At 33.9% G+C, this 24,650-nt stretch overlaps 1 protein-coding gene across 2 annotated transcripts; it reads right to left on the minus strand.

The window, feature by feature from the left end:
* Window positions 1-3,228: 3,228 nt before the first annotated feature.
* Window positions 3,229-23,756, minus strand: LOC138321462 (uncharacterized). 2 transcript variants are annotated; one of them, XM_069265173.1, is made up of 3 exons: window positions 23,016-23,756; window positions 10,782-11,128; window positions 3,229-4,415 (listed from the first exon to the last, which is right to left on the minus strand). In XM_069265173.1, the coding sequence occupies exons 2-3, from the start codon at window positions 11,104-11,106 to the stop codon at window positions 4,312-4,314; spliced, it is 429 nt and encodes a 142-aa protein (XP_069121274.1). In that variant the 5' UTR covers window positions 11,107-11,128; window positions 23,016-23,756; the 3' UTR covers window positions 3,229-4,311. The 2 variants fall into 2 exon arrangements, 1 of the variants encoding a protein (XP_069121274.1); XR_011208335.1 differs by lacking the exons at window positions 10,782-11,128; window positions 23,016-23,756 and adding an exon at window positions 7,555-9,433.
* Between the last annotated feature and the right edge of the window lie 894 nt (window positions 23,757-24,650).

Raw genomic sequence — 24,650 nt, forward strand, 5'->3', positions numbered from 1 at the left:
GAATATGTCTACTTCAGTCACCTTTATCAATGACGTTTTGGTGATCAGTTGTTCTATGTTACCTATATATTGCTTTAAAACAAGGATTGGGGACATTGTCAGGTTAGTGTGTTATCAAAATGTGGAATCACGTGAACAGTAATACTACGAAAATATTCTTTCAGTCAAAAGTCTCAAGCTCTCAAACCGGATGCTGTAGAGTTCCACCAAACGAAATGAATTGCTCACTGTAACAGTTTGCATTGGTGTCTAAATGATGAATTTTGCCCAATCTTTTTTTATTTTTTTTTTATTTGCCAATGCATATTCAAACGAACATAACACTTATGCATCCTGTAAAGGCCAAGAGAGCGGCATTTTGCCGAGTAATTCGTATAAATTACTTTGATCTAACCAAGCGATTGGTATTTTACAACCAAGATGTCTTTAATCTTGAAATGAAATATCGAAAATGTACAAACAATATTTTCATGGTCTCGACCGTTTAAGTTATAAGAGACAACCAAAACTGTCTCATGAAATTAATTTAACAAATTACCCAAATTCTGAAGGAGGAATGAAAATCATTCCTAGCTCAATAAGCAACGCAAAAAAAGGAAAAGAAAATATTGACTGAGCATACCTTATTGCGGTAACCGTTCATGCAAACGATGACTTCTTCATAACGTTAATGTCTCTGATGATCGTAAACTGGGTTGACATTCCATGTTGACGAGAACACTCAAACAACTTACGTTTTTTGTCAATGAAATAAATTATTTTGCAATAATGAATCATTTTATACATGTATAACGTCCTTTCGCTTTTAACTTTTGAGTTGACGTCGTATCATCCTCCGAGAAAAAAAAAAAAAAAAAAAAAAAAAACAATTCTAATTTGGATCTTGCTATACAATCAATATACGGGGATTATGACAGTGGATTTGTACATTGTCCGTAGATAGTGATCGGTCTAATTCGTTACATTGCAGAAAACTAATATGTGGAAAAAACGACCTATGACATGAATAAACAAATTCAATATGTTCAAAAATACAACTGACAACCGAAATAAATTTCTTATGGGAAATGAAATAAAGAATAATCAAAGGAAGAAATGCATTTTCCATTAAAACACCATCAATGATACTTAGGACGCGCCAATATCTTGTAAACTGAAGAAGAAGAAGAAGAAACAAAATAATAATAAAAAACTTAACATTTTATTTTTCACCAAATTCGATACGGTACATAATGACACGCTTTACTAAACAGTGTTTTCAGATATGATCCAGTGATGCAGAACTATAAGATAGACATGATGGTTTGTGTATTAACAGCCTAACAGCCTATTAACAGGCAGGTTCATGTCTTCGTGTTTGAAGACTTAGAACTCTCTCCTGCAACAAACTTCTATCTGAATAAAGTATGTGACATTCATAAGTAGATTGCTGTACCCGGTAGAAAATTAGTCTCCGCTCAGTAGTTTTACACGCTAACATGGAATATATAAATCACTATAATTGACTTGTTATCCTCATCAGGAAGATAAGGAGTCGCAAATAATAAGATAAATCTGGTCGCTTTTAGTTAGCGGTGACAGGCGGTTAAACGGTAACATCTTTCCTACAGGGTACGTTGACGAAAGTTGTTGTTTTATTTATGAGTGTAAGCCTTCTTAGGTTTTCGCAACAATGCGGAGAAATTCCCGGCAACTTTACTTATTATCTCACGAAGTGTCAAAACAATACAACCCCATAAAATGTCTCAAATACCATCCAACGAATTTTCTTGATCAAATATGAATACCCGATAAGTATAACGGTCATACAAATGTAAGTAAAATATTTCGTCCCTTAATATGCATTTTAAGAAGACGCATTTGACATTTTGTTTCTTTTTCTATTAAAATGAAAACTATCTAATATACAGAGTTACCTCCCTTACAGATAGTTATCACATTGTGACGTCATTGTTTTGTAAGTGAAACTGACGTTCTTTTCTCTGAAAAGTTTGACGTTACGTTCGCAAACAGATGACGTCAGAACAATACCTACCTGCAAGGGCAGATAACTCTATAACATGCAAATACGGAATTAATATAATATCGATTAATGAAGAGCACCAGTGAATGAAAGTTTTGTTGTGATTTTTGTATTCTGTTGATTTTATTATTTGCAAAAATGAATGAAAACAAATAGTAAAATAAAACAAATCTTTAGAGAGTATCTGCCTAGGAAAAAGAGTGAAATTTTTTTGGATCTAAATTGTTGCTCTAAGTAGCAATGGCTTTCCCGGGGAAAACACTCATATGACATTCATTCTATATCAATATTGGCTATTGGAATGTAAATGAGGTTGGAAATAGGGGCCGCGGTGGCCAAGTGGTTAAGATTTCTCGACATTTTACCTCTGGGTCGTGACTTCGAATCCTATGTGGGGCAGTTGCCAGGTACTTGCCGCTGGCCGGTGGTTTTTCTCCGGGTACTCCGGCTTTCCTCCACCAAGAAGTCGGGCAAGTCCTTATATAACCCTGGCTGTTAATAGGACGTTAAACTAATAAAACAAAACAAAAAAAGGTTGGAAATGATATCGCACTAATTTCGGATATATGAAGAAGGCATTTCAATGATTAAAATGCTCATATATCAAATATGAACAAATGTTTTTGATACAAAAAGTTCAACCGGTGTTATTGACTAAACATGCAGATTTATGTATCCAACACCACAAGCTTAACAATTTATCTTGAAAACTCTTTTCTTACTATGCTCATATGGCTTGATAGCATTTAATAGCTGTTCATAAAACGCCTCGGTCTGTGCCTTATTTGTGTGATATAATTTGCACTCGCCTTTTGCATTCAAAGATAAAAGAGATTTTGCAAAGTCAAATCTGATAACAAAAATTGTGATACATATGCATTAGCATCACAGGACCGATTTAATGTGTAGAATTAATTATCTGATGTTCAGACGATAGAATGTCCCTTTATGATGTCTATGTGTGTCTCTAGCACATTCCAATGAAGAATATAGGACGTCAAGCTAGGGGTTATGTACACCGAATTACATATCTTTTGAAATGAATCACTTTTACTTTGTTTTATTGATAGGCTCATAAGTAAAAATGGCTCATCTTAAGAGAAATATGTAATTCGAACTAGGATCTATGCAGTCGACATGGTCAATTCATTGCCAAAACACATTTAGATGAAAGTGAAATAAACGGAAAAATGAAAATGTAAAAGTAGTTTCTACCGTTTATTGTCTGAAATTTACATCTGACAATTTCTTAATAATGACCTGTTTTATTATATACTACTATTTCGATGTTCTAGAGTAAAAAGATTCTCGCTATCTTGATGAAATTGTAATTAGACATCTTCTGTATACTATCACATAATTGTGGTCAAAGAAGTAATATCAATAGGATTTTCCAGATGACATGAGATCCCGTCAAACGTAAGTCTGGAGGATACTGTCCACACGGCTGGAATTACTTCTTTGTCCAATAATCACTATCACATAATTAGATAGCCTTCTAACTTATGCAGTCTTCACGAAGTAGTCTATTATTTCTATCTTCCATATAAAGTTACCAAACTTAGTCTACAAGTTTGCCTGGATGTCCAAGTAGAAATACTTGTGTAGTAGAAATTGTATAGTAACAATACTATACTGTAACGTCAATGAATACACGGTATTCACGGTATGCATAGTCTAAATACTGTAAACCAATTTTCTTTCGCATGACATTTATTTTCGCCAGTTTTGGGTTGGAAGTGCATCCGCTTAAATCAAATTTGTCACCGCGAATAATACCTACCATACAACTGTAATTTTGAAAGATATTTCCACTATCTTTTTATTCCTAAAGTTAATCTCCGCGGATATGTTTTGAAACGGAAGCAGTGAAATTTCGTAGTCTTGAAATGAAGTTGATTTGCAGTATATTGAACATCTAAAATTTATCTTAATGAATTACTACTTTTAAAGTTGATTCTTATACACATAATGTTAAAACGAGTCATGTTAATTAAGAATCTATCTGCTTCCATTACAACAGTACAGTAACCAAATCTTGGGTACTCCGACCTCAACTTTTCGATAACAAACAAATGCCGTCTTGCTGACGTCAAAAGGTTGACACTACAACCCTCACACATTGATTATGCCATTTGCATTAAAGTGACTTTTGAAACGTTTACATTTTAGGATGCTTTTAAAGCATAAAACAAATATTGCACATGGAAGTAAAGTAGTCATCTATTGCTATGACGTCAGGTAAAATTGTGTATCACATCGACGTAGGTGCCTACACAAAGCCTTCGTCAAGAGAAACTTCCGGTGATGTTCGTTTCCGGTATGCGAGGTTCCTTGGCAACAGGCGTTCCCATTGTGGAATGACGTCGTAGAAGTTCATTGGAATTCCGAACTGCAAAGAAAAAATAAACAAAACAAATCAAATCGGTTCTCATGGCTTGTTCTCCATTGAAGCTACCCCAAAAGATAAACAAATTAGATGTTATGAAGTGCGATTAATAGACAACTAAAGCATCGGCATTTTAAAACCAAATTTAAGTAACAAATATTGAGGGAAGTTAGTATATACCATTGTTTAAATCAGAATATCGATCGATTTATTTTTCTCCTTTTATGCAAGTTGACAAAGATTTAACAGTCATCACAACAATATGTGCTGTTTGTGTAACGTAATGAAAGGATGAACTATTTTAACATTTGTCTACTCAAATTATTTGATTTTGAATTAAAACACTCTCCAACTATTCTTAACTTAGTAAAATCTCTCTTGGAGCGATTAAGAATTTATCGGAAATTTAAGCCTTTGGCAAATTTTCAAAAGATACATTCTGCAGTATTGTGACATTGTAGTGCGTTCTTTATGGGGAGACGGCTATCGTTACTATGCGGAGGTATTTAAGGGTTATTGTCGTAAATTTAAGTTAGATACGCTAAAACTGGAGTCTGGGGGGTTTCGTAGATACAGAGCACGTACAGTGATGGATTTATTGGTCTGATTTATCAAATAATTGGTATTAAATACAAAACCACCAACACAGGAGGTCAACTAGAGGCTACCAGCAGCGCTTAACGCAGAACAGCGTTCAAATATAGATGTTTATAAATATCGCCAGGAATAAATATATCGGAAACGCAGAGGAGGTAACACATAGATATGGTTACAGCTGATAGAAACAAAGTTTAAAAGAGGAAATACTAAATACGAAGTGAAAATGTGAGTTTGGAAACAAAATGATATTTTAGTTTTACTGCTATAAGCCTTAACGTTCGCATCAAAGAATAGGGTTGTGTTATTTCAAACCATTTTATGTGTAATAGAATAACTATATGCCCCTAATCTATTGAGATTTATACCATTTTTAATCGTTCAATTGTTTATTTAGAACAGTTTATCTAAACATCCTGTCAAAAATTATATTTTTTACAACTCGCACGTTCGAATCCCATGTGGAGTAGTTGCCTGGTACTGACCGCTGGCCTGTGGTTTTCTCTGGGCATTCCAGATTCAACCGCCATCTTAACCTGGCATATTATTAAACAACTTTGACTGTTAATCAGACGTTGAACCAAACAAAACCAAATCAATAGTTGCAGAATGAATTTAGAGGCAAAATATAGTTAAAATATTATTCAGTAACATAGATATCTGCAAAATGCTGTTATTTAAAATTATTTTAATCTAAATTGTTATCGTTTGTTGAGAAACTGAAAAGTGATAAAAATGGTAAATAAATGATAAAAAAATCTTTGAAAAAAGAAGAGAAAAGCAAACCGAAGAGTCCTCGAAGGATAATCGTTTTTCTGCTTTATCAACGATAACCGATATAAAATGTAGTCACAGTGACATATCTTAAGAAATGTAGGTCAAAGCGACACAACCATACACATCTAGGTCACAGCGACACTCTCCCATACAAATCAAGGTGAGATCTGGGGCAAATAATGGCCTCAATAGTAAATCGGATAATAATTACACATCCACAAGGCATATCAAGAAATATCGAATATTTATACAATTTTAAAGTGGGATGATAAAAATGAACTAACAAATGTCCCAACGTCTACACCAAACTACATATCTTCCTACTACTGTATACTGTATAGTCAATGGTAAAGGGAACAGTACATAGACGATCGAATCAATGCGGACACCGGAGACGAAAGGAAGTTAATATCCAGACGTATAGTTATTGAATATCTAAATTAACCATAAAAAGCTACAGAGATGACATATTATACTCTGTATGCCACCAACCTTTTATTTTTGCCATGATTTATATTGTTATCAATTTTTTGAGAAATACTTATCCCATGCGACTTTATTATATTATATAAGTCGCTCTTTATCTTAAATGTTCAATAACATCTTCCAAAGTTGTAATGTTGTTATGATGGCTATGTCAAAACAGAGCATAGGTAAAATTGATTTAATATTTTGAAATTGCTAGTGGTAACAGTGCATGAGCGATCGAATCAACGCGGAAGATGATTGGTGAGAAATTTTGATATTCAAACTTAAAGATGTTCCACCGCCGACAGACCAAAAATGATATTCATCATTTGAACAATAATTGGTGTTTAATCGTGTATATAATAGTCTAATTAACACAAAAAATAATATAAAATAATTTATTTTGCCTTTGGTACATGCGCATTCAGTAGTTCATGATCATTTCATATAGGATATAGTGGCATGGATTTGTTTCGGGATGCAATTAATTATTTTTCATATTTTTAACTTGAAGTAAAATTAGAAGCTCAAACTTTTCAATTGTGGTAATGGTGTAAAGTAAGTAAGTTTTGTAACTGAAAAAAATACTGAATCGTCTGCTCCTGTTTTTAATAGTGAAAAAATACCATTTGTCAGCGGTGGAGCATCTTTAAGCATAGTTATCAATTTAGATTAATAATGAAAAAGTAAATACATGACATCAGCTGTATAATGCATTGGCCATATATTTTCACCGTGAACCTACCATGACTTCATTATATATAGGTCGCTGTTTATCTAAAATATTCAATAACATCATCCAAAGTTTGTATGTTATGAAAAGACAGATAATCTTCCAAACTAGTTTGCTTAAAAAAGCAATTATATCATTTACATTTACAAAGTCACCACGTGTAATAGGAAGAATATCGGTGAGATTAATTTTAAATTGGAGTCATTTGTACCTTCATGTGGAGGAAAATATGAATTGATAGTAATGATGATGGTGGCAACCATAGAAAGTCAATTTATCAACTACTGTAAACCAACACAATTTCGTGTCGACTTATTTTCGTGTTTTCATACATTGCAAATTTTTCACGATAATTTCACGATTTTGGCTCTGATGGATCTATCGAACAAACGTTTGAGATATTTTCGCGTCGAAAACTTTTCGCTACTTCTAACTTGCCGTGGAGAGATTTATCGCTCGTGAATATACCAAATACGGAAATCTTACATGTTTTACTTGATATGTTATTTGCATGTTGTTAATCTGTAAAGTAAAGGAGATGAAATTTCGGATGAGTCCGATCCTTACCCATTTCGTCTATATCCTTTGACATACTGAATGAAATCCCCACTAATACACAACTCAGAATAATAAAGAGACCGGAAACAATAGCCACCATCCGGGCAACCAACTTCCGGTGATCACTTTTGGCCGAGGATTTTCCTATAAGGCTCTCGTTTGAATGTACATTGTTGTTGGGCGTTTCCAAAGTAAACGTCTGTGTCGACAATACTTCAATAGTATCGGTATCTTCTTCTAAAATATCTCTTTTCATTTTTTTCATTTTTTTATTTTTAGTTATCTCCAACTTTTGTTAGGATGTAGAAATGTTAGCTGCGCACAGAACTCCATTGTCAATATATTGTTTTCCTTTATGACACGCTTTGGTTCCCATAGTTACTCGACACATATTATAAACTAATCATAGTTACTTTGCAAACTTGAAACGTCAAATTTGACCCTATTAATAGTGTTTAACTAGTCAAAATATAAGGAAATGTCAGTCATGCGGCAAAAAAATACTGCATGCATTCAATCCATGTCATCTCATGGAAACGCCAATGGATCATCAATCTTATAGAAGTCGTTTGTAAAACTCCGGTGATACCACTTGAACTTCCATTGTCATTTTTCATGAAACTCTTGAATCTTTAATGACTCAATTATGTTTTCACAATAGTATCGATCATGCTGCATAAGAGATACTTCTCCAGCTAGACAACAAAATAAGCATTGTTCTTGAAGCATATGCGACGCACACCATTGTTCTAGGTTGAACGTTAAGTATTTTCTGTGTTTATAAGAAAATAAAAGAATCACAAACACCGCCACCGAAGTTCCAGTTTTTCAAATGAACTTGAATTGCTTGCTGCGCGTTATTTGACTCTATATCCCACACAAGCTAATAGAGGTTACGTCACTTGATTTTGGATCAAGCATAAAAGTTAAATCAATGTGCCTTAGCACTGACGCTACTCTCGATTTAGATACACTTATAATGCTGTAGAGAGACCGTCTTCGTGGCTATTAATACGCCTTCGGGTTTATCACGGCACCTTCGGCACTGAATCCCTGTATCAAATGGATAACTGTACTGTAAGAAGGAATTTATCTGAAAGTTACAAATATGTCTGTGACCTTCATAATAGTTCTCTGATACAATCAGGAACACACACATATATCTGTAATTTTTATGAATGATTCCTCTTCACCGTCTAAAAACTTCCCGATCTTATCCTAAAGCAAGATAAACTGTTATGTTTTGGTTGACCTCCAAAGATTTCAGTCACAGATTTAACTGGAAATTCGGTAGCAAATTCATGTTCAAGATTTGTATACACTATAAATTTCGCTTAAGTGCCTTCACAAAACACGACTATGCTACAAAGTTATGGGGCGTTGCAGATACAACAGATGTATTGCGATTGTCCTAAACTGACGATGAAAATTAAACAGATGTATTACGATGATCTTACACTGGTAGGATTACATGTTAACATTTAGAGATAAAAATTATTTAACAGTCTACATCCCATCCGTCATTTACTCCATCTTCTGTTCGAATCCAGACACTACCCACCCACACGGGGAACTCCGGGAACCTTTGGAAGCTAATTCCAAGCCAATTTTCTCCGTTTTCCATAGAAAACAATCAAACGCTATTGTTCTGTAGCTCTTTGTATTCCATTGTCTTTAAAACAAGCATGGAGAAACACGACCTATCATTAAGAGCTTGGAAGTGATCAATACGCACTGACTTAAAAGCACTACCAGATTACATTTTCAGTTGCCAGAAATTTTCAATCTTTTCGGCGGCAAAGAATAGATAGCAAAGAATGAGATCATAAAACACTATACACTTATCTATCGGTGAATGATGTACGTTTCTATCGGCTCTGATTGTATCTGATGGTTCTGCTAACTTTGGTGTACATTACCCGTGCTGTATTCGACATTACCTGCTCCCGTGCCTATGTTCCAGGGGTTGTATGACCTATTGGAGCGATGTTTGTGCCGACGAAACACATATTTTACCATTATCATTCCTGAAACTACAATCGATCCTAAACAATACCGAAACTCTGTGCTGGAACACCTTACTTAGGCTGCTGGTCTCTTCAATCATGGGGTCTGTGTTGTTTTACAAAGTTGGCTTGGTTAACTAGATACTGTGACAGGTAGAGCTATGCACATGTGCAGTATTCTTCGTTTTTGATTTTTGTTTTTTTTATGGTTTGTATGTACAACAACCTCTGAAAGCCAAATTCAAGTCGTATATCTATGGTTTAAAACAAATTAGCAAAACCCAGAAATAAATCACACAGCAAACATATGATATATATATATACAGTGTATGTATATAAATATATATACATGTATATATAATTTTTTATCGTTATTGATCAACATTGTAGTCAAAGATAGGATACATTTTTATTATTATTTATTAAAACTGGATATAAAAAGGAAACGTTTATCAAGTTATCGGAAAATTGTATAAGGATTCTGAACTACCTAGTGTAGAAATATTTGGTTGTTTACATTGGATGCCTATCTTCACACATTCGTTCACGGAGTAGTTTTTCCTGTAAATTATATATAGACTGACACTTGAATTCACACCATAAAACAATAGGTTTCTAGACAGTACTAGAGCTTTTGGCAAAACCACGGGAACCGTGTGATCACAGTATGGGACGGTGATACCACTGTGTGGGATAGTATACGGTACAAACATGAAGTAACGATGAGCTACTGCTGAAGTTTTTCATTGTGGATATTTCACCATATTCATTACCAACATCTTCAAAGATAAATGTTGATCTTTTATTACTAAAACGAGGTGGTTATTGTACGCACCTTCCGATGATTGTGATGTCCCAAAAGTCACGTCAAAATATGACGTCAAAGTCACTTGTAAGTGAGATTAATTAGCTTATCTACTTTACCCACGTCGTTTTTGGTATCTCGGAATCGACGAATTGAGACATAACAAAACAGTGAAAGTGTAACTAGATTTGTTCAAGATTTGCATAACATAAAAAGAAACTGTTATAGTTGGTAATTATGATTTTAATAACATGAAGTTCCGAAATTCCTGTAGGATTCTTTTCACTAAGACGCCAACGTCTCGCCAATATATCAGCTAATCAGGGGTGATTTTACAAACGGCGATATCATTTGCTTAACTTATGACATATCTTATAAGATGATAACTTAGCCAATGGAATTTATTTTTTAAAAAGGTTACATACCTATTTCATCGATGTCACCAGAGATCATGAACGAAATACTGATTAGGACGATACAGAATGCCAGAAAGAATACAGAAATTGCGGCTACAACTCGGGATGCTCGCTTCCGTTCTTTTTCCTTTCGTGCCTCACATTCCTTCTTCTTGTCCTCTGCCGATTGGACGACAGGTCTCGGCAATGCCTCCAGATATATTATCTGACTTGATAGAACTTCAATCTGGTCGTGTTCGTCGTCATTCTCGTCATCAATTATTTGATTGTCATTTGACACCACCTCGTTGTCCTGGAAACCGGAAGTTTCTTTTAATTTTCCTTTACTGCGCATGACCGCACATTTTCATTTTGTTCTGAAATTAATACATGATACACTTTAGCAGTCTTCCATATGAGGTTCACTAGTTGAAGTATTCATTATCATATACAATGTCGAAACTATGTTTAGTAAATTGAGCTTTAAAATGTTGACGACTTTTACAATAGAAACAAGAAAAATAGACTAAAGGTTGATCTTTATCAATAAGCCTACTTGAATAATTTTATAACATTGCATATTGGAGTTGTTTTAACATGTTGTAAATGTAATTACTAATACCCTGTTTAACTTCTTTGACAACAATATGGTCATGTAATGAAATGCTTCATTCTCTGATTATACAAACAAAATATCCTAACCTGAATTTCAGGTTAAGAAATCTAAACCAGAATTTCACATAAAATTAGCCAGAATGTAACTTGAGGTTAATTACAGGTTAAATTTCTTACATGTACATATATGATTGACCAGAAGTTCACACAATAATTTTACTAGAAATTGACCAGAATTTGACCTCAGCGAATTTGCATATTAATTTCAGGTTGATTTCGAGTGAAATATATGTTAGTTTATTAACCTGAAATTGACTATTATCCTATTTCAGGTCAATTTTAGGTGAGATTTTAACTAGAAATTATGTAAAATTCTGGTTAGTTTCAGGTTAGGAAGTGTCTATAGCTACCTAGTATTTGATACTTTATTTCCTAACGTCAATCTTATTTAAATGTGGATGTAATTTCACAAATAGGAGATGTTGTGGCAAGTTTAGTCTGTTTAGTTCAATTTACAAGTTGTGAGTAATCAATAACATGAGTACAAATTTTTCAGATTCAATTAAAACATGATCAAAGATATCATTTCCATTAACTTCTATTGAGAGAAAAAAAAGCCTCGTCACCGGAATATATTTTTAACAATGTAAATGAATAGATTATGTCAAAAAAATCACATAACGTAATAGCCACTAACTTGAGATGATTGTCCTGGCTTAATTTAACTTTAATTTAGCTGCTTGTACTTATTATACGACATTAGAGATATGGTATTTTCTTCAGCCAGTTATAGACAACTTAGCTTTGTTAGTGAAACCAGTCAACTTTAAGATAGAAACCTTAACGCACTAAGTATCATATGAATGAAAGATGAGCTTTAGTTTTACTTTGCTCGTCACAGACAACTTAGTTTTGTTCACGAAACCAGTACGATAATAATTTTTATATTGGATGTTGACATCAAAATTGGAACAAAGTTGAAAACAATGTATCGCAGTAACAAAAAGTACTTAGAATGATACTGGATATTAAATGATAAGGCCGTGTTGTTATACCTACAGAAAAGACATATTTGTAGAGCAGATATGTCATATTCGTCAATGACTGTAGTACATTGTACACGAATTAATTTTTAAATGTGATTGTACAGTTCGTAACTTGAATTTTGTACAGTTCGTAACTTGAAATACCGATAAGAACATGTTTTAGAACAACTTGCAATCTATTGGGATTTGCTTTAGAAAAACAATTTTCAAAATGTCAACATCCTGAATTATGCAGTAGTTGACAATAATCAAATGACGTTTTATTTGTTTTTAGAAGCGTATAATTTGAAATATACACTTACACAGCTGAACATACTGTAAAATGGAACAAAAAGAAATACTGGGAATCATAGGAGGAAACGTCACAATTTAATTTCAGTGTAAAGCTTAAGTTGTTTTCTGGATACTAGCCAATTTGCAGTGGTTTGTTGCACACGATTAGAAATTTGTTTTTGAACATGCTAAACAAATAATATTCATGGAATATTTACACAACTCCTTTGTGATGGCGTATGAGCGATATGCAAATTTAAATCTCCTGAAAACCAAACAAATATCTTTCATTGCAATAATGATAATCAACGACCTGGTCGAACATGGGTTTTCTTTGTGACTTTTTTATTGTCAGATTGTAAACTATGGTCATCTTCGTTAGCTGAAAACCCCGAACAAACTGTTTCTTTTTAAAATTTAAAACGGTTTCTCGTTTACGAAATGTGTTCCCGATTGGTGCCTGTTCATTACTTAATTAGATGTTGCTTAAAGAATCTTCACCGGTGATAGTTCAGTAAATGTCTTGTTTTTACCTTGATTATAGATTTTCGGTGAGTTTTAAAAACGACTTGTAGCAAGTTATAATAAAACGGTGGTAAACATTTCTCTTCTATTGGTGGTATATTTTTTGTTTTGACCAATTTGGCGGTCGTTTTGGCGTGTGCTTCTTTGGCGTTGTAAATTTGCAACAATTCACTTTGGTTTAATTCAAAATTTTCACTTAAGTCGTCAGTGCGACTAAAGTTTGCGACGAATCTGTCTTTTTTACAACAAAAGCTGTATGATATTACAAAAAACATAGTCATCAGCACTTTTCATGCAAACAGTCATACCTTTCCGACAACTAATTGGGAAGGTATTGTTTTAGCATGTACAGATAGCCATCTACATTCATGTATGATTCACAATGGTTCAAAATCAAGCATTTTACCATATGATGTTTTATTCCAATTTCAACGTTGTGTTTTCCTTTTTCCAATTCTGTATTAGAAAAAAAAGCTAGTGATAGGCTCAGCACAGATGATCCTTTAGGCATTTGTATTACATCGTGTTTCTCTACGAACAAAATTAAATGCGAAATCCTAACAAAAACATCAACCAATCGTTTTTATCCTTTGTCCAAACCAAATATCAGGCATCACAAAAACGATACATTCCAAACCAAATATCAGGCATCACAAAAACGATACATTGGAGATGGATGTTAGTGTCATATTTTTGCATATCAGATACTTCTTTGCAATCCATTCCAATGTCATTGAGGAAGTCTGGCTGCTTTGTCAACCAATATAGCTAAATGACTAACTAGAAACATGTAGATCTAGTCTGGTGCGACATTTTCCTCTTCTATCAAACAGCAGGCAGCCTCCCTATTCTGTACGTATTCACTCCAGAATAGATCCACATAAGAACATTAGTTTTTGTATATAAAGATAAATGGCAGAAAGGCTGCATAATGGGGGACCGTCTCTGTAAATAAATACTGATTGTAGACAACATGGGCAGCTCATCTATTATGAATTTTTCGGCACCATCAATTAAACTTAACAACACGATGCGTTGGGTAAGCACATGAATATCAGCCATATAGTTGAATATAGCCAGTTTTAAAGATAAAACGCATTCAAATTAAGAATGTTAGCTTTATTCATTAAATAAATTTCAATATAATCAAATTAGGATAGTTTTACTTATATTTTAACTGTATCCTATCAAATATTTGTGCATGCTAGCTTTATTCATAAAGTAAATTCAGTTTATTCAAATTAGAATAGTTTCGTATTTTCCCCTTTAAATTATATCCTATTAAATGTTGTCTAAGATAGCTTTACTCATTAAGTACATTCAGTTCAATCTAATTAGGTTAGCTTCGTATGTCTGGTATTGTAATTGCATCCTATCATATGTTCGTGCAGAAAAAAATTACAAACGTCAAAAAAATACAATGACTTTTGTTGGTTGATTTAGAGATTTTAAGTTTTTAAATGCCGCGACTTGTACTTCATGATCAGACACCTCGAGAGCAAATGAAAGGTGAACTGAAATCAATGCTAGTTTTAGACCGCGACGTTTTCTGGTACAAGATCTATAAGGCTAGATCTACGGGTAATACGTCACACTTTACGGGTCATACGTCACGTAAAAATAGAAAAAACGTGGGACAGACGGCACTTTCCAGACGTTTAGCCATGGTCGGTCGATAAACGTACTGTGGTACAGTCTGAATTGAAATTTTTTTTATTCACAGATAGTCCATACTGTCATTCTTGGTGTTTTTTTGGGGGGTTGGTTTTTTAATTCGTATGTATTACGTATGGTTACCTCGGAACCCTGGATTTATTAACTTTAAAAATTTTGTATTCACGAATTTTAAGATTAAAAACTTATTCAATGTTTTTATCTACGGAATTTAAAGAATTATCGTTTTGAAGTGCATAAATGTATCTCGAAATTCAGTAGCCTTTAATAAAACCTAGCTTAGTCCTTGTTGCCCAACCAACGGCGCTACGGCCAAAATTTTAAATCCATGGAAAATGAATGACATGGCTATCCTGATATTGTGGTTTTGAAGAATGCATTAAATCTATATTTCATATTACACCGTATATCAGTTTTAATTATTTTGTCCATCACATGCAAAACAAATACAATAGTTTTTAAACGTAATGATAGGGACGAATGTAAAACAAAATCAATTAAGACTAAATTTCAACAATACTTACATATTTGTGAATATTTCTTAGAATGTGATAAAAGCCCCTAGAATAATGTTTATCTTTATTTAAAATTCATACCAAATGAATGAGCTGATTGAAATACTGCATATAGGGCTTAACAATCTATAGAGGTAAAGTTGAGACTGTAAAATTAGCTGATTGTTTTTTTCTTCACATAGAGGTTGTACTTTTCGTTTTCGATTTGTTCTTGAAATAAGAAAAAATGTTTCCTTCATGCGAGTTTTATGCGTGTGTAATTTGTCATTTTGCAGGGAACCAGGATGGTAATAAGACAATCAATAAAAAAAAACATACATACGTTATACAAGGACCCACTTTATTTATAAAATACTGTGAACTAACTGATTCAATTTCGCTTATTTCATGTGTGAATACAGTCGAGACTGTCTTATGTGACTTTTCAAGGGACCATCACGAAAAAGTCACATAAGACACGGAGTCACTTAAGGCAGTCCATAAGTTCATCCGTAACATCACTGTACAAAAATCTGTCTTTAATTGTCTGTTAATTTATTCTTCATTATAAATATATCAATTACCTGATTTTTTAAAAGATAAATAAAAAATAATAATAATTTTTTTTAATTAAAAATCATTTAGATCTAGTTATAAATTACAAGCAGACATGCATTGATGCTTGGTTTTAAACTTTGTTCAAGAGAATTTTTTATCTGGAGCGGGTGCAATTTTGGGTTAAAAATCTCATTTTTTGCAATTAAAAAAATATATGTGTGTCATGGTTTTTCAGGTTTGAAAAAAAATACAAAAATCACACTTGTCAGAAGAAAACAACCATTGCAAAACAATTGCAGATGTTGTATAAATTAAAACAACCCATTACTACTGTACAGTAGAGGTACCATTTTAACACCTCTGCTTTATTTTGCTGAATTTTACAAATCTACTGTACACTGCTACCAAATGGCGGCCATTACAGAAGCCCAAGTCGTGTGCATTTGTTTTTACAAGACTTTTTGGTGTTATGAAGAAAATATAGGGTTTGTGACTATGGGATGGCAGTTATGATGACTGTTTACTCATATTAAAGAACGAAATTATGTTTGTAAATGCCATGTACAAAACAAGAAGAGAGTCACCCACGCCAAGCCATAGGATGATACGGTAGGCAAAATAAGAAATTGTCAATGTTTACCATTGTTTAGTATTGAGAGATATCTGAATGATAGTATGAATCTAGTATGTATCGCGAAAATTATTCGCTGCAAAAAAGTTTCAAAATATTCAAAATAGAAACAAATGAGTTGAAATCACGAGGTGAAATCGTCGTGAATAAGTGGTTAGGCACGAAAACAAAAGACTAACTACCTTTTCGAAACTACAACTAATTTTTTTTTAAATAATAACGTAAGTATATAAATATATATTTACATTTGCCACTGTTTCTGTATCGATAAACTAAGTTGGAGCAAATCTGTTTATTTCCCAATAACTATGTTTTGTGACGTCATAGAAAAAAGGTGGATGAAGCTCTCAGTCAACGGCGCGCTTTTTCTGAATGGCTGTTGCATTGTTAAACATGAGGACAGTATAATTTTGACGGCGAATAGCACACGGTAAATAATTTTCTGGTTTATTTTATTGTCCAAAGAAGATATTGTAAATATAAGGATTAACCTCTTACTTTGTTAAGTTTATGAGATGATAAACCCAATGGAGCACGAGGTAAATTGCGTTAACTCGAAGCGTTTACTGACTGCTCCATTGGGTTTATCATCTCATAAACTAAACAAAGTAAGAGGTTAATCCTTAAATATATATATAGGGTGTCCCATAAATTATGTTACACTTTCAGAGTTCAATATTTTCTTTATATAGCAAGTAAATTACCAGGATTTCATCTTCAAAAAGCCTGCAATCATACATTTCATATTTTGATTAACAAACAGCTTAACGAACAAATCTAGGTAATCTTAGCAACGGTTTTCACAAAAGATACAAGATGACCTAAGATGAGATTACAGCACCAAACAAATGCAAGATTCTTTGCGTAATCCATGTCAAGAGTGAAGATTTGCCGTCTGGCGCAGTGATAGTCAACTAACGCGCAGTATATACATATGTGTAGGACGACGGCGGGAAACATAAGACGACCCTCGTTATGAAAATTAACATTTGATTCATTTTGATTAAATTCTTCAAAAGTTGATGATTTATGCATTATTAACGGTCAGCCAATAAAGTTTGCGACTATACAAAGTCATCGATCTCGTTTCACATTCCCATTTAAAAAAAATTAAAAGCCATTCCAGAAAGGTAGTGGCCCTTTGAAATAAAGTGGTCTCGAAAATAAGATTGTTTACATTATCCTTCACATGTGAACACTTATCTCGATTTCATGTGTACTTAACATTGCTATGAATTTCTGTGATATGTAATATGATTATTAATGTGATAAATGAGCTATATAGATGTAATGGCTATGATGAAAGTACTGGTATGAATAAACAATCAACCCTCTGTGCTTGCTCGAAAGAGTTCTCAAAACAAGATGTCTAATTCACAATCCGGATATTTCCGGAAGATTTTTTGATAAATATGTAGTAAACATTTTTATACTTGATATTTATACACGATTGACTTAACTTCTACAGAGATTTATCGTTTGTTTGTATCATATACACCATCTGTACACGGACCATCTCTGTAACCTCGGTAATACTTGCGTCAGTTTACGATAGATTTGGTGCCAGTCCAAATGATTATCTTTATACACGTATAGATATATTTCTATATAAACATCTGTTGAGGGATTTCCAGATTTGAAATACACCAGAAAGATTCGATGCTTAAGGTTTCTGTAGTGTCTTTATATTTTTATAAGTGGACGACGAAAAGAAGCGAAAATGTTGATGGGACGCTGACTATTAAAAACACACCACTCTATTGAATATAGCATTTTTATTTGGATATGACCACCTGTTATATTCCAGTCTCCGATGACTCCTCCGTCGGACTGTAAAACCCTAACAAATACTGCACTATAATGAATTTGATTCCCAAACCGATACCAAAAGGTTTCAGGTTAAATGAGTCCCTCCACCATTTTTTCCTCCCGGTAATCCGGTTTCACCCGATTTCTCTTAGTGGTTTTTCCGAACTAATAAGTGATCGATGTAAGTGGAAATGCAGGTTCCCCAGCCATGTGAATTCAATACGATACTCCCAACCTTCTGTGAAGAATATCGTTTTTAATATGTTTGGCTAGTAGGGGGGATAGAAGTGGAAACATTACATGCATAGTATATTGATGAATATTTTGCTTTTGTGCATGCGCAATCGGTACTTCATTCCATATAGGATATAGTGCTAAGGATTTTTTTCGGAATGCAATTAACTATTTTAATATTTTTATCTTGAAGTAAAATTAGAATGATGGTAATGGTGTAAAGTAAGTAACTTTTGTAACTGAATAAAAAGACTAAATCGTCTGCTCCTGTTTTTTATTGAGAAAAATAAAAATAACTTTTTGTCAGAGGCAATCGACAGTTATTGATTAAAATCAAAATATTTTTATCTAATGTTAGAAGGAGTATTGCAGGTTATCATATTCGCAGTGGATGATTCCATGACGCAACTTGACGAAAAAATCAAATGTACTTATCTACAGGGTCAAGTACATTGCGGTATTGGCATGGCTCTGATGAAGCTGAAACAGGTTTGCATGCTCAGGTGAGTCAATCATACCAATAGTTGTACCTAAAACGTATGTATGGCAAATTATTTTGGGATCGTATTGCGACCTATAAGGATTCCTCCGCGGGAGGATATATTCAGAAAGATTACAATCCATGTCTGTTTTGTGAAATCCAGGTTATACTAAGGAAATTATCGCCAAACATCTGCGAGTAGTTTCACATCTGCTATACAACAAGTTTATAACTCAATTTACTGTACACTAGTATTACTAGTATTACACATTGGATATCATACACGCTAGTGTTTCTTTGGTTAACCGTGGGGGGGGGGGGGTTATCAAACAGTTTCTACCTAACAATAAACAGGCCGCTACACAAAAAAACTACGATTAATACACTTTCTTATACAAAATGTAATTATCCTCTTATTGTTAGTTCATTCAGCTTCGCTTATTAGATATTAATAGGAAATGTAATCATAATTAATTACATAGAACACTTAAGTGCTATTAATATATTTTCATTTGTGTTTTGCGTTAACATAGGGAATTGATGTTGACTAAATCAATCTATTATACTGTGGTTTAAAGAGTAAATGTTCTGGAAAGAAATGTTCTGCAATCTTTATTTCTCTCTCTTTCTTGATGATAAGTAAATATACTAATCAATATAACAGAGAATGAATTTTGGTACGCTTTATACTGTGTGTTTAAACACAACAAGGATAAATCTAAAGTATTTGGAAGATAGAATCTTGTCTGTTACAAAATTCATGGTAGCATACAACAATAGCGCTTGAGATATAAAAATTGTGTTACGTATGAAGTAATATTTGTTTTTGATGTATATCTGGCATTTTAGGAAGAACTAGGTTTTGCTGGTAAATGGAACTCACAAGCGATTCAATCTAATTAAAATATGACTTGTAATTCCGCTCCACTACGATACTCTACGTTACGGTCCAATACAAGATCTAACGATGCCCCGTTCGTGGTCACCTCATCTGGCCTAGAATCGTAACATCTCGGGGCATACATTTTGTACTATATGTAGCTAGTAGCCGTTTATACTCCCGAGAGAATCCGAATTCGAAGATTCCGTAGAAGACACGCTTTTATTGGAGCGTAACGTATCGTAGTGGAGCGGAATAACAAGAGTACAGAGAGAACATGGACCAACACGAAAGTGAAAACGGATTTATAGCGCGATCTGACTGAATCACACCACCAATTCGCCAAACGTATCACATCCATCCAATCCCATTACATACTGACGACAAATAAGTACCAGGCTTTCCGATCCAAATATTTTAAAATCCCTCATGTACTGTATATCTTGGTAAGGAACAGGAGTGTCAGATTGAAATGTCATAAGTTCGGGATATCCAATGAAAACACTAGAAAAAGAAACATATTCAAGACGGAGAAGAGATGTTGCTTCTTCCTTGGAGTGTTCCATCTATTCATACGATACAGAAGTTTTCGACTAGGGAGTGAAACAAATTTAGAGTTAAATTCAGAAAAGGATGCAAAATTTTAAACTACAATGTGTTTTTAATTTCAGCTAGTAAGCTTTATTATGTTCATAAATGTTCTAAATTCCATATCGTTTTTAGGTATATCTAAACATTAATGAGGTCATAAACGAAATATTCTACATTGTACAATTGTTGAAGTTTAATACCTAGACATGTATACATTGTATGACCATTTATTACTGAAAATAAGATTTAAGAGGAGGAGACAAAAATGGTGCTAGTTTTTTTTTCTAAATGGATTCAGACAGACAATATCGGTGCTATGTAGAGTCTCCTATGAATCCCTTTTTCCTACTTAATAGCCTACTACAAGGAAAGCGTTCTAAAATGTCAAAGGTTCGTGAGCACGCTTACTGTACAACGAAGGCTACTTTTTACGATTCTGTAACATTTAGGCCACATTCATTACATATGCAGACTTGTTGATTTCCTCATAACAGTTTATTTTTGTGTCTTTTTGTTGTAGATGTACTTATTGTTACATACTTTAACGTAAAGGTCAATCGGAACTCCTCGCATACAAAACATGACCTCGGATGTGATAGGTGTAAGAATATGTAAATTAATCATCTTGTTTGCCGGCAAACCTAATTACGCCCTAAGTGCGCATAACAAATTGAATAGTAATGGAAATGATGAACTTTTATAGCTTTATTTTAGGAAGTTGAATGCAACTTTTTCTCCTTCGAGACGGACAACACACTGCGTCGATGAACTGATGCTTTTCTAGTGGTAGTGTCCGTTGTTGGCAACCAGTTGCTATGCATGTAGTCCCTTATTTTCAAAATGGATGCTCATGTATCACATCCGAGTTCAATGAAGACAGTTACATCCGAGGAGTTCCGAGTGACGTAAAGGGTACATAGCTTTAAGGTAGCTGCATTGTTTCTGTGATGTCAGGATGTTACAACCGAACAAATAATGTTCCAAACATAAAAAGGTAGACATACTTGATTAACCAATTGCAGTAGTGTACCTTTCTATAACGTTTCTATGACAGAAAGAAAACATGTCATGGTCAAATTGATGTCATACTTTGATGTTATATATGATTTAAAATAGTGTTGTAGCCCAAATTGTCAGTTCTCGTTGCTTCTATGTTAATAAAACTCTTTTCGCTTGGGTGAAATTCCCTATTTCCTGTACCCAAGTCACACAGGTGGGTAGGTAGGTTTAGCTCAAGCTCCTTTAATGCTAAGTATCTTGACTTGATGTCATACTCACCATTTTGAAGAGCGAAGCAACCTCTATTGCCAAAATCTTTATTTTATTCATTTTCGGAAATTTGCAATAATACTTCACAACACAGGCAACACTAATGGTGTGATCACAAATGTAGATTTGCCGTAGTAGACCGTAGTTTAATAATACCTATGGTCCGGAACCACAAGTGTGACAACGCTATAAGAAGCAATAGCTTAGAGTGTAAATAGTATTTCAAAATAAGACACTCCCATAAATTTGATGTCAAATTGATTGTCAATGCTACCTTCTCATAATCGATTGTCAGAAATTGATTAATTTCCGATTATATATCGATTATGATTGATTATCGGACCATATTTACCAATAGTATCAATACACATACTAGAATCAGTTGTACCAGTAATGAAATGGATGCTGTGATAGAATTCGTTAATGCTTTGCTCTGCATGAATCCACCACGAAACATTTTGTACCAGTGGAGCGATCGGTGACTTCCATTGTATACCAAAGATTTTTTTCATTGATTTATTCGTAGTCTACCCTCGCATTGTTGATTACTACACATAGTTCTAATCTAATTAATGATCCGGGTATTCACGGTTCGCATTTCTATCAAAAGGTTGCTTAGAACATCGTACAAAAAGGCTTTGACGATTGACGTAGCTTTCGTTACTCATTAATTGACAACTGTAAACACATTATATACTAGTATATATCATGTCTTTGCTTTTGAAGTCACAAAAGTAACTATACCGACACATATAGTGTTTCATTTGTATATTATTACATACGTATTGATAGTGTATTTGTGTACAATTATAAAATTAATATTTTTTATTGATATATATTCATTGTTAATATGTAACGGAACCACCACGTTTGTTAAACAAAAAAGTATCTAAAGCTATGTATCACAACTAGTAAAAGTATTGATGAAGTAATTCATTTATCTACAAGTAATTAACTGATCAATCAATTCCAATCAATCCTGAAGTACCACACCTCTTTCATAGGATATCTTATGTTCAGTAAATAACTATGCTGTTTCACGACTGTTATATGTTACACAGGTAATGCCTATGTAAGTTCTCTCCTTGCATTGCACATGTTCTAATAGATATAATGTTAAGAGATGAAAATAAACACCAAACGTACAGATTTATACCTATCTACATACTAATGAGAATACCTACCTAACGTTGGGTGCAGACTATTCCAGGCTCGGGGCCTATTTCCATCGAAGTATCAGGAAAGTCACAACACGTCTGATCTGGTTGGTTATGGATGTATCCGAATACCATTTGCTCAGTGTGACCATTCTCTTATAAGTGTTGATAAAAATAGATATAAAAGTATTGCTTAAGAGTCACAGGTTGTCGCATTTGCATAGAAGTATGACTTGCCGTTGATTATCTTTCAAGAAAACTTTTTGTTTTAATTTCTTTTTTGGAAATGGCCAATGGAATCAAAATGCACGGCGAAGAGTCATTCACATTTCACCGTGTCACCCCTCCTATTTAAATCACAACACAAATTTTATTGGTCTGGCCTTGAAATCGAAGTAAAACGTCACATCCTGTTCGGGAGCGCCATCTGTCATTCACACACCAAACAGGAATTTCAAATCGATTTTAAATGAAGTTTAACTTGTAAGTTAAACGCAACTAAAATCAATTATGCAGAATTATGCCTGCAATTACGGCATAAACATTCCTTAAGATGGCGATAGTCTTCCAAGAAGAATTCTATCGAGCATAGTGACACACCAACGTTGATTTTGAGTGTAAAGGCGTTCATGATGATTTGATTGTACCGCGGTCTGTGAGATATTTATCAACATTTTTTCCCGTCAGTAACAAGCGTTTCAGTTCAAATTGTAACTGCAAATGATGCAAAACAATTACGAGCCCTGTTTCCAGCAATACGGCATTCAAGATCGTTTCCAGAAGTCATAAAATTTTCGGAAATCCCTGTAATGGTGACCAGAGAGAAAATGTGATTGGGGCACCCACAATATGGCAAGCGCCAATTAAAATGTAATTATGCAATTTTTAAAATTTTGAAATTATTTCAGTTTAATGTTAGTTTGAATTTAAAGACAGAAGACAATGCAAATTACATTTGACTGGTGTTTTAACAGAGTTACGTTAGAAAGTTTGTTCATTTCTTTAAAATAACTTTCTTGCAAGTCTTAAAGAACAAATTACTACTTAAACGTCGGATACGAGTTAATTTTCAAGTAAACAGCTGAGATATTTCTTTTAACACGATATTGCTGCTATCCATTCGATAACAAATTTCACAAGTCGCTTGCCTGTCTGCTACAAAATTTATGTAACAATAGCATCTCCTCTTCCAAAAGGCAATGTCACATAAAAACCAAACTAATTCAATTAAGTTAATTTTTGACGTGTCTTAACATCCTTGCTCTACTTACATATGCACTGAGGAGAGTGTTCATAATGTTTATATTAAGTTTGCATAGTTTCCAGGAGGCGTCACTCTGTCCGGCTCCTACCAGTAGATATCACGCTTACCAGTTAATAGTCGCACTGTCAGTGTAACGAAGATAGCGAAACTATCACATGACAGCACCTGTCGGATGAGTAGACATCTACAGTAATATCCCGTCACACGTGACTGGTCACCCTTAGTCCGGCCCGTCCGTATCCATCCTGGTGTAGACATCAGATACCTGATGTTGTAGATCTAATGACTAGTTAAGGACTCTTGCACCGCCTTCCTGGGCTCTGTTATATCGCTTTCCAAGGGATTCCACGCGTTGCTATTTGTAAATCAATACATGCTATTCCGTGGGATAATAGTTG

The sequence above is a fragment of the Argopecten irradians genome, chromosome 4, assembly GCF_041381155.1.
Source record: "Argopecten irradians isolate NY chromosome 4, Ai_NY, whole genome shotgun sequence".
In the NCBI taxonomy this organism is placed as follows: domain Eukaryota; kingdom Metazoa; phylum Mollusca; class Bivalvia; order Pectinida; family Pectinidae; genus Argopecten; species Argopecten irradians.

Excerpts from the sequence above, each read along its gene's own strand:
- LOC138321462 (XM_069265173.1), bottom strand. The coding sequence starts at position 11,106 with ATGCGCAGTAAAGGAAAATTAAAAGAAACTTCCGGTTTCCAGGACAAC. Across the intron at positions 4,416-10,781 it reads TGGTGACATCGATGAAATAG|TTCGGAATTCCAATGAACTT; the intron begins GTATGTAACCTT and ends TTTTCTTTGCAG.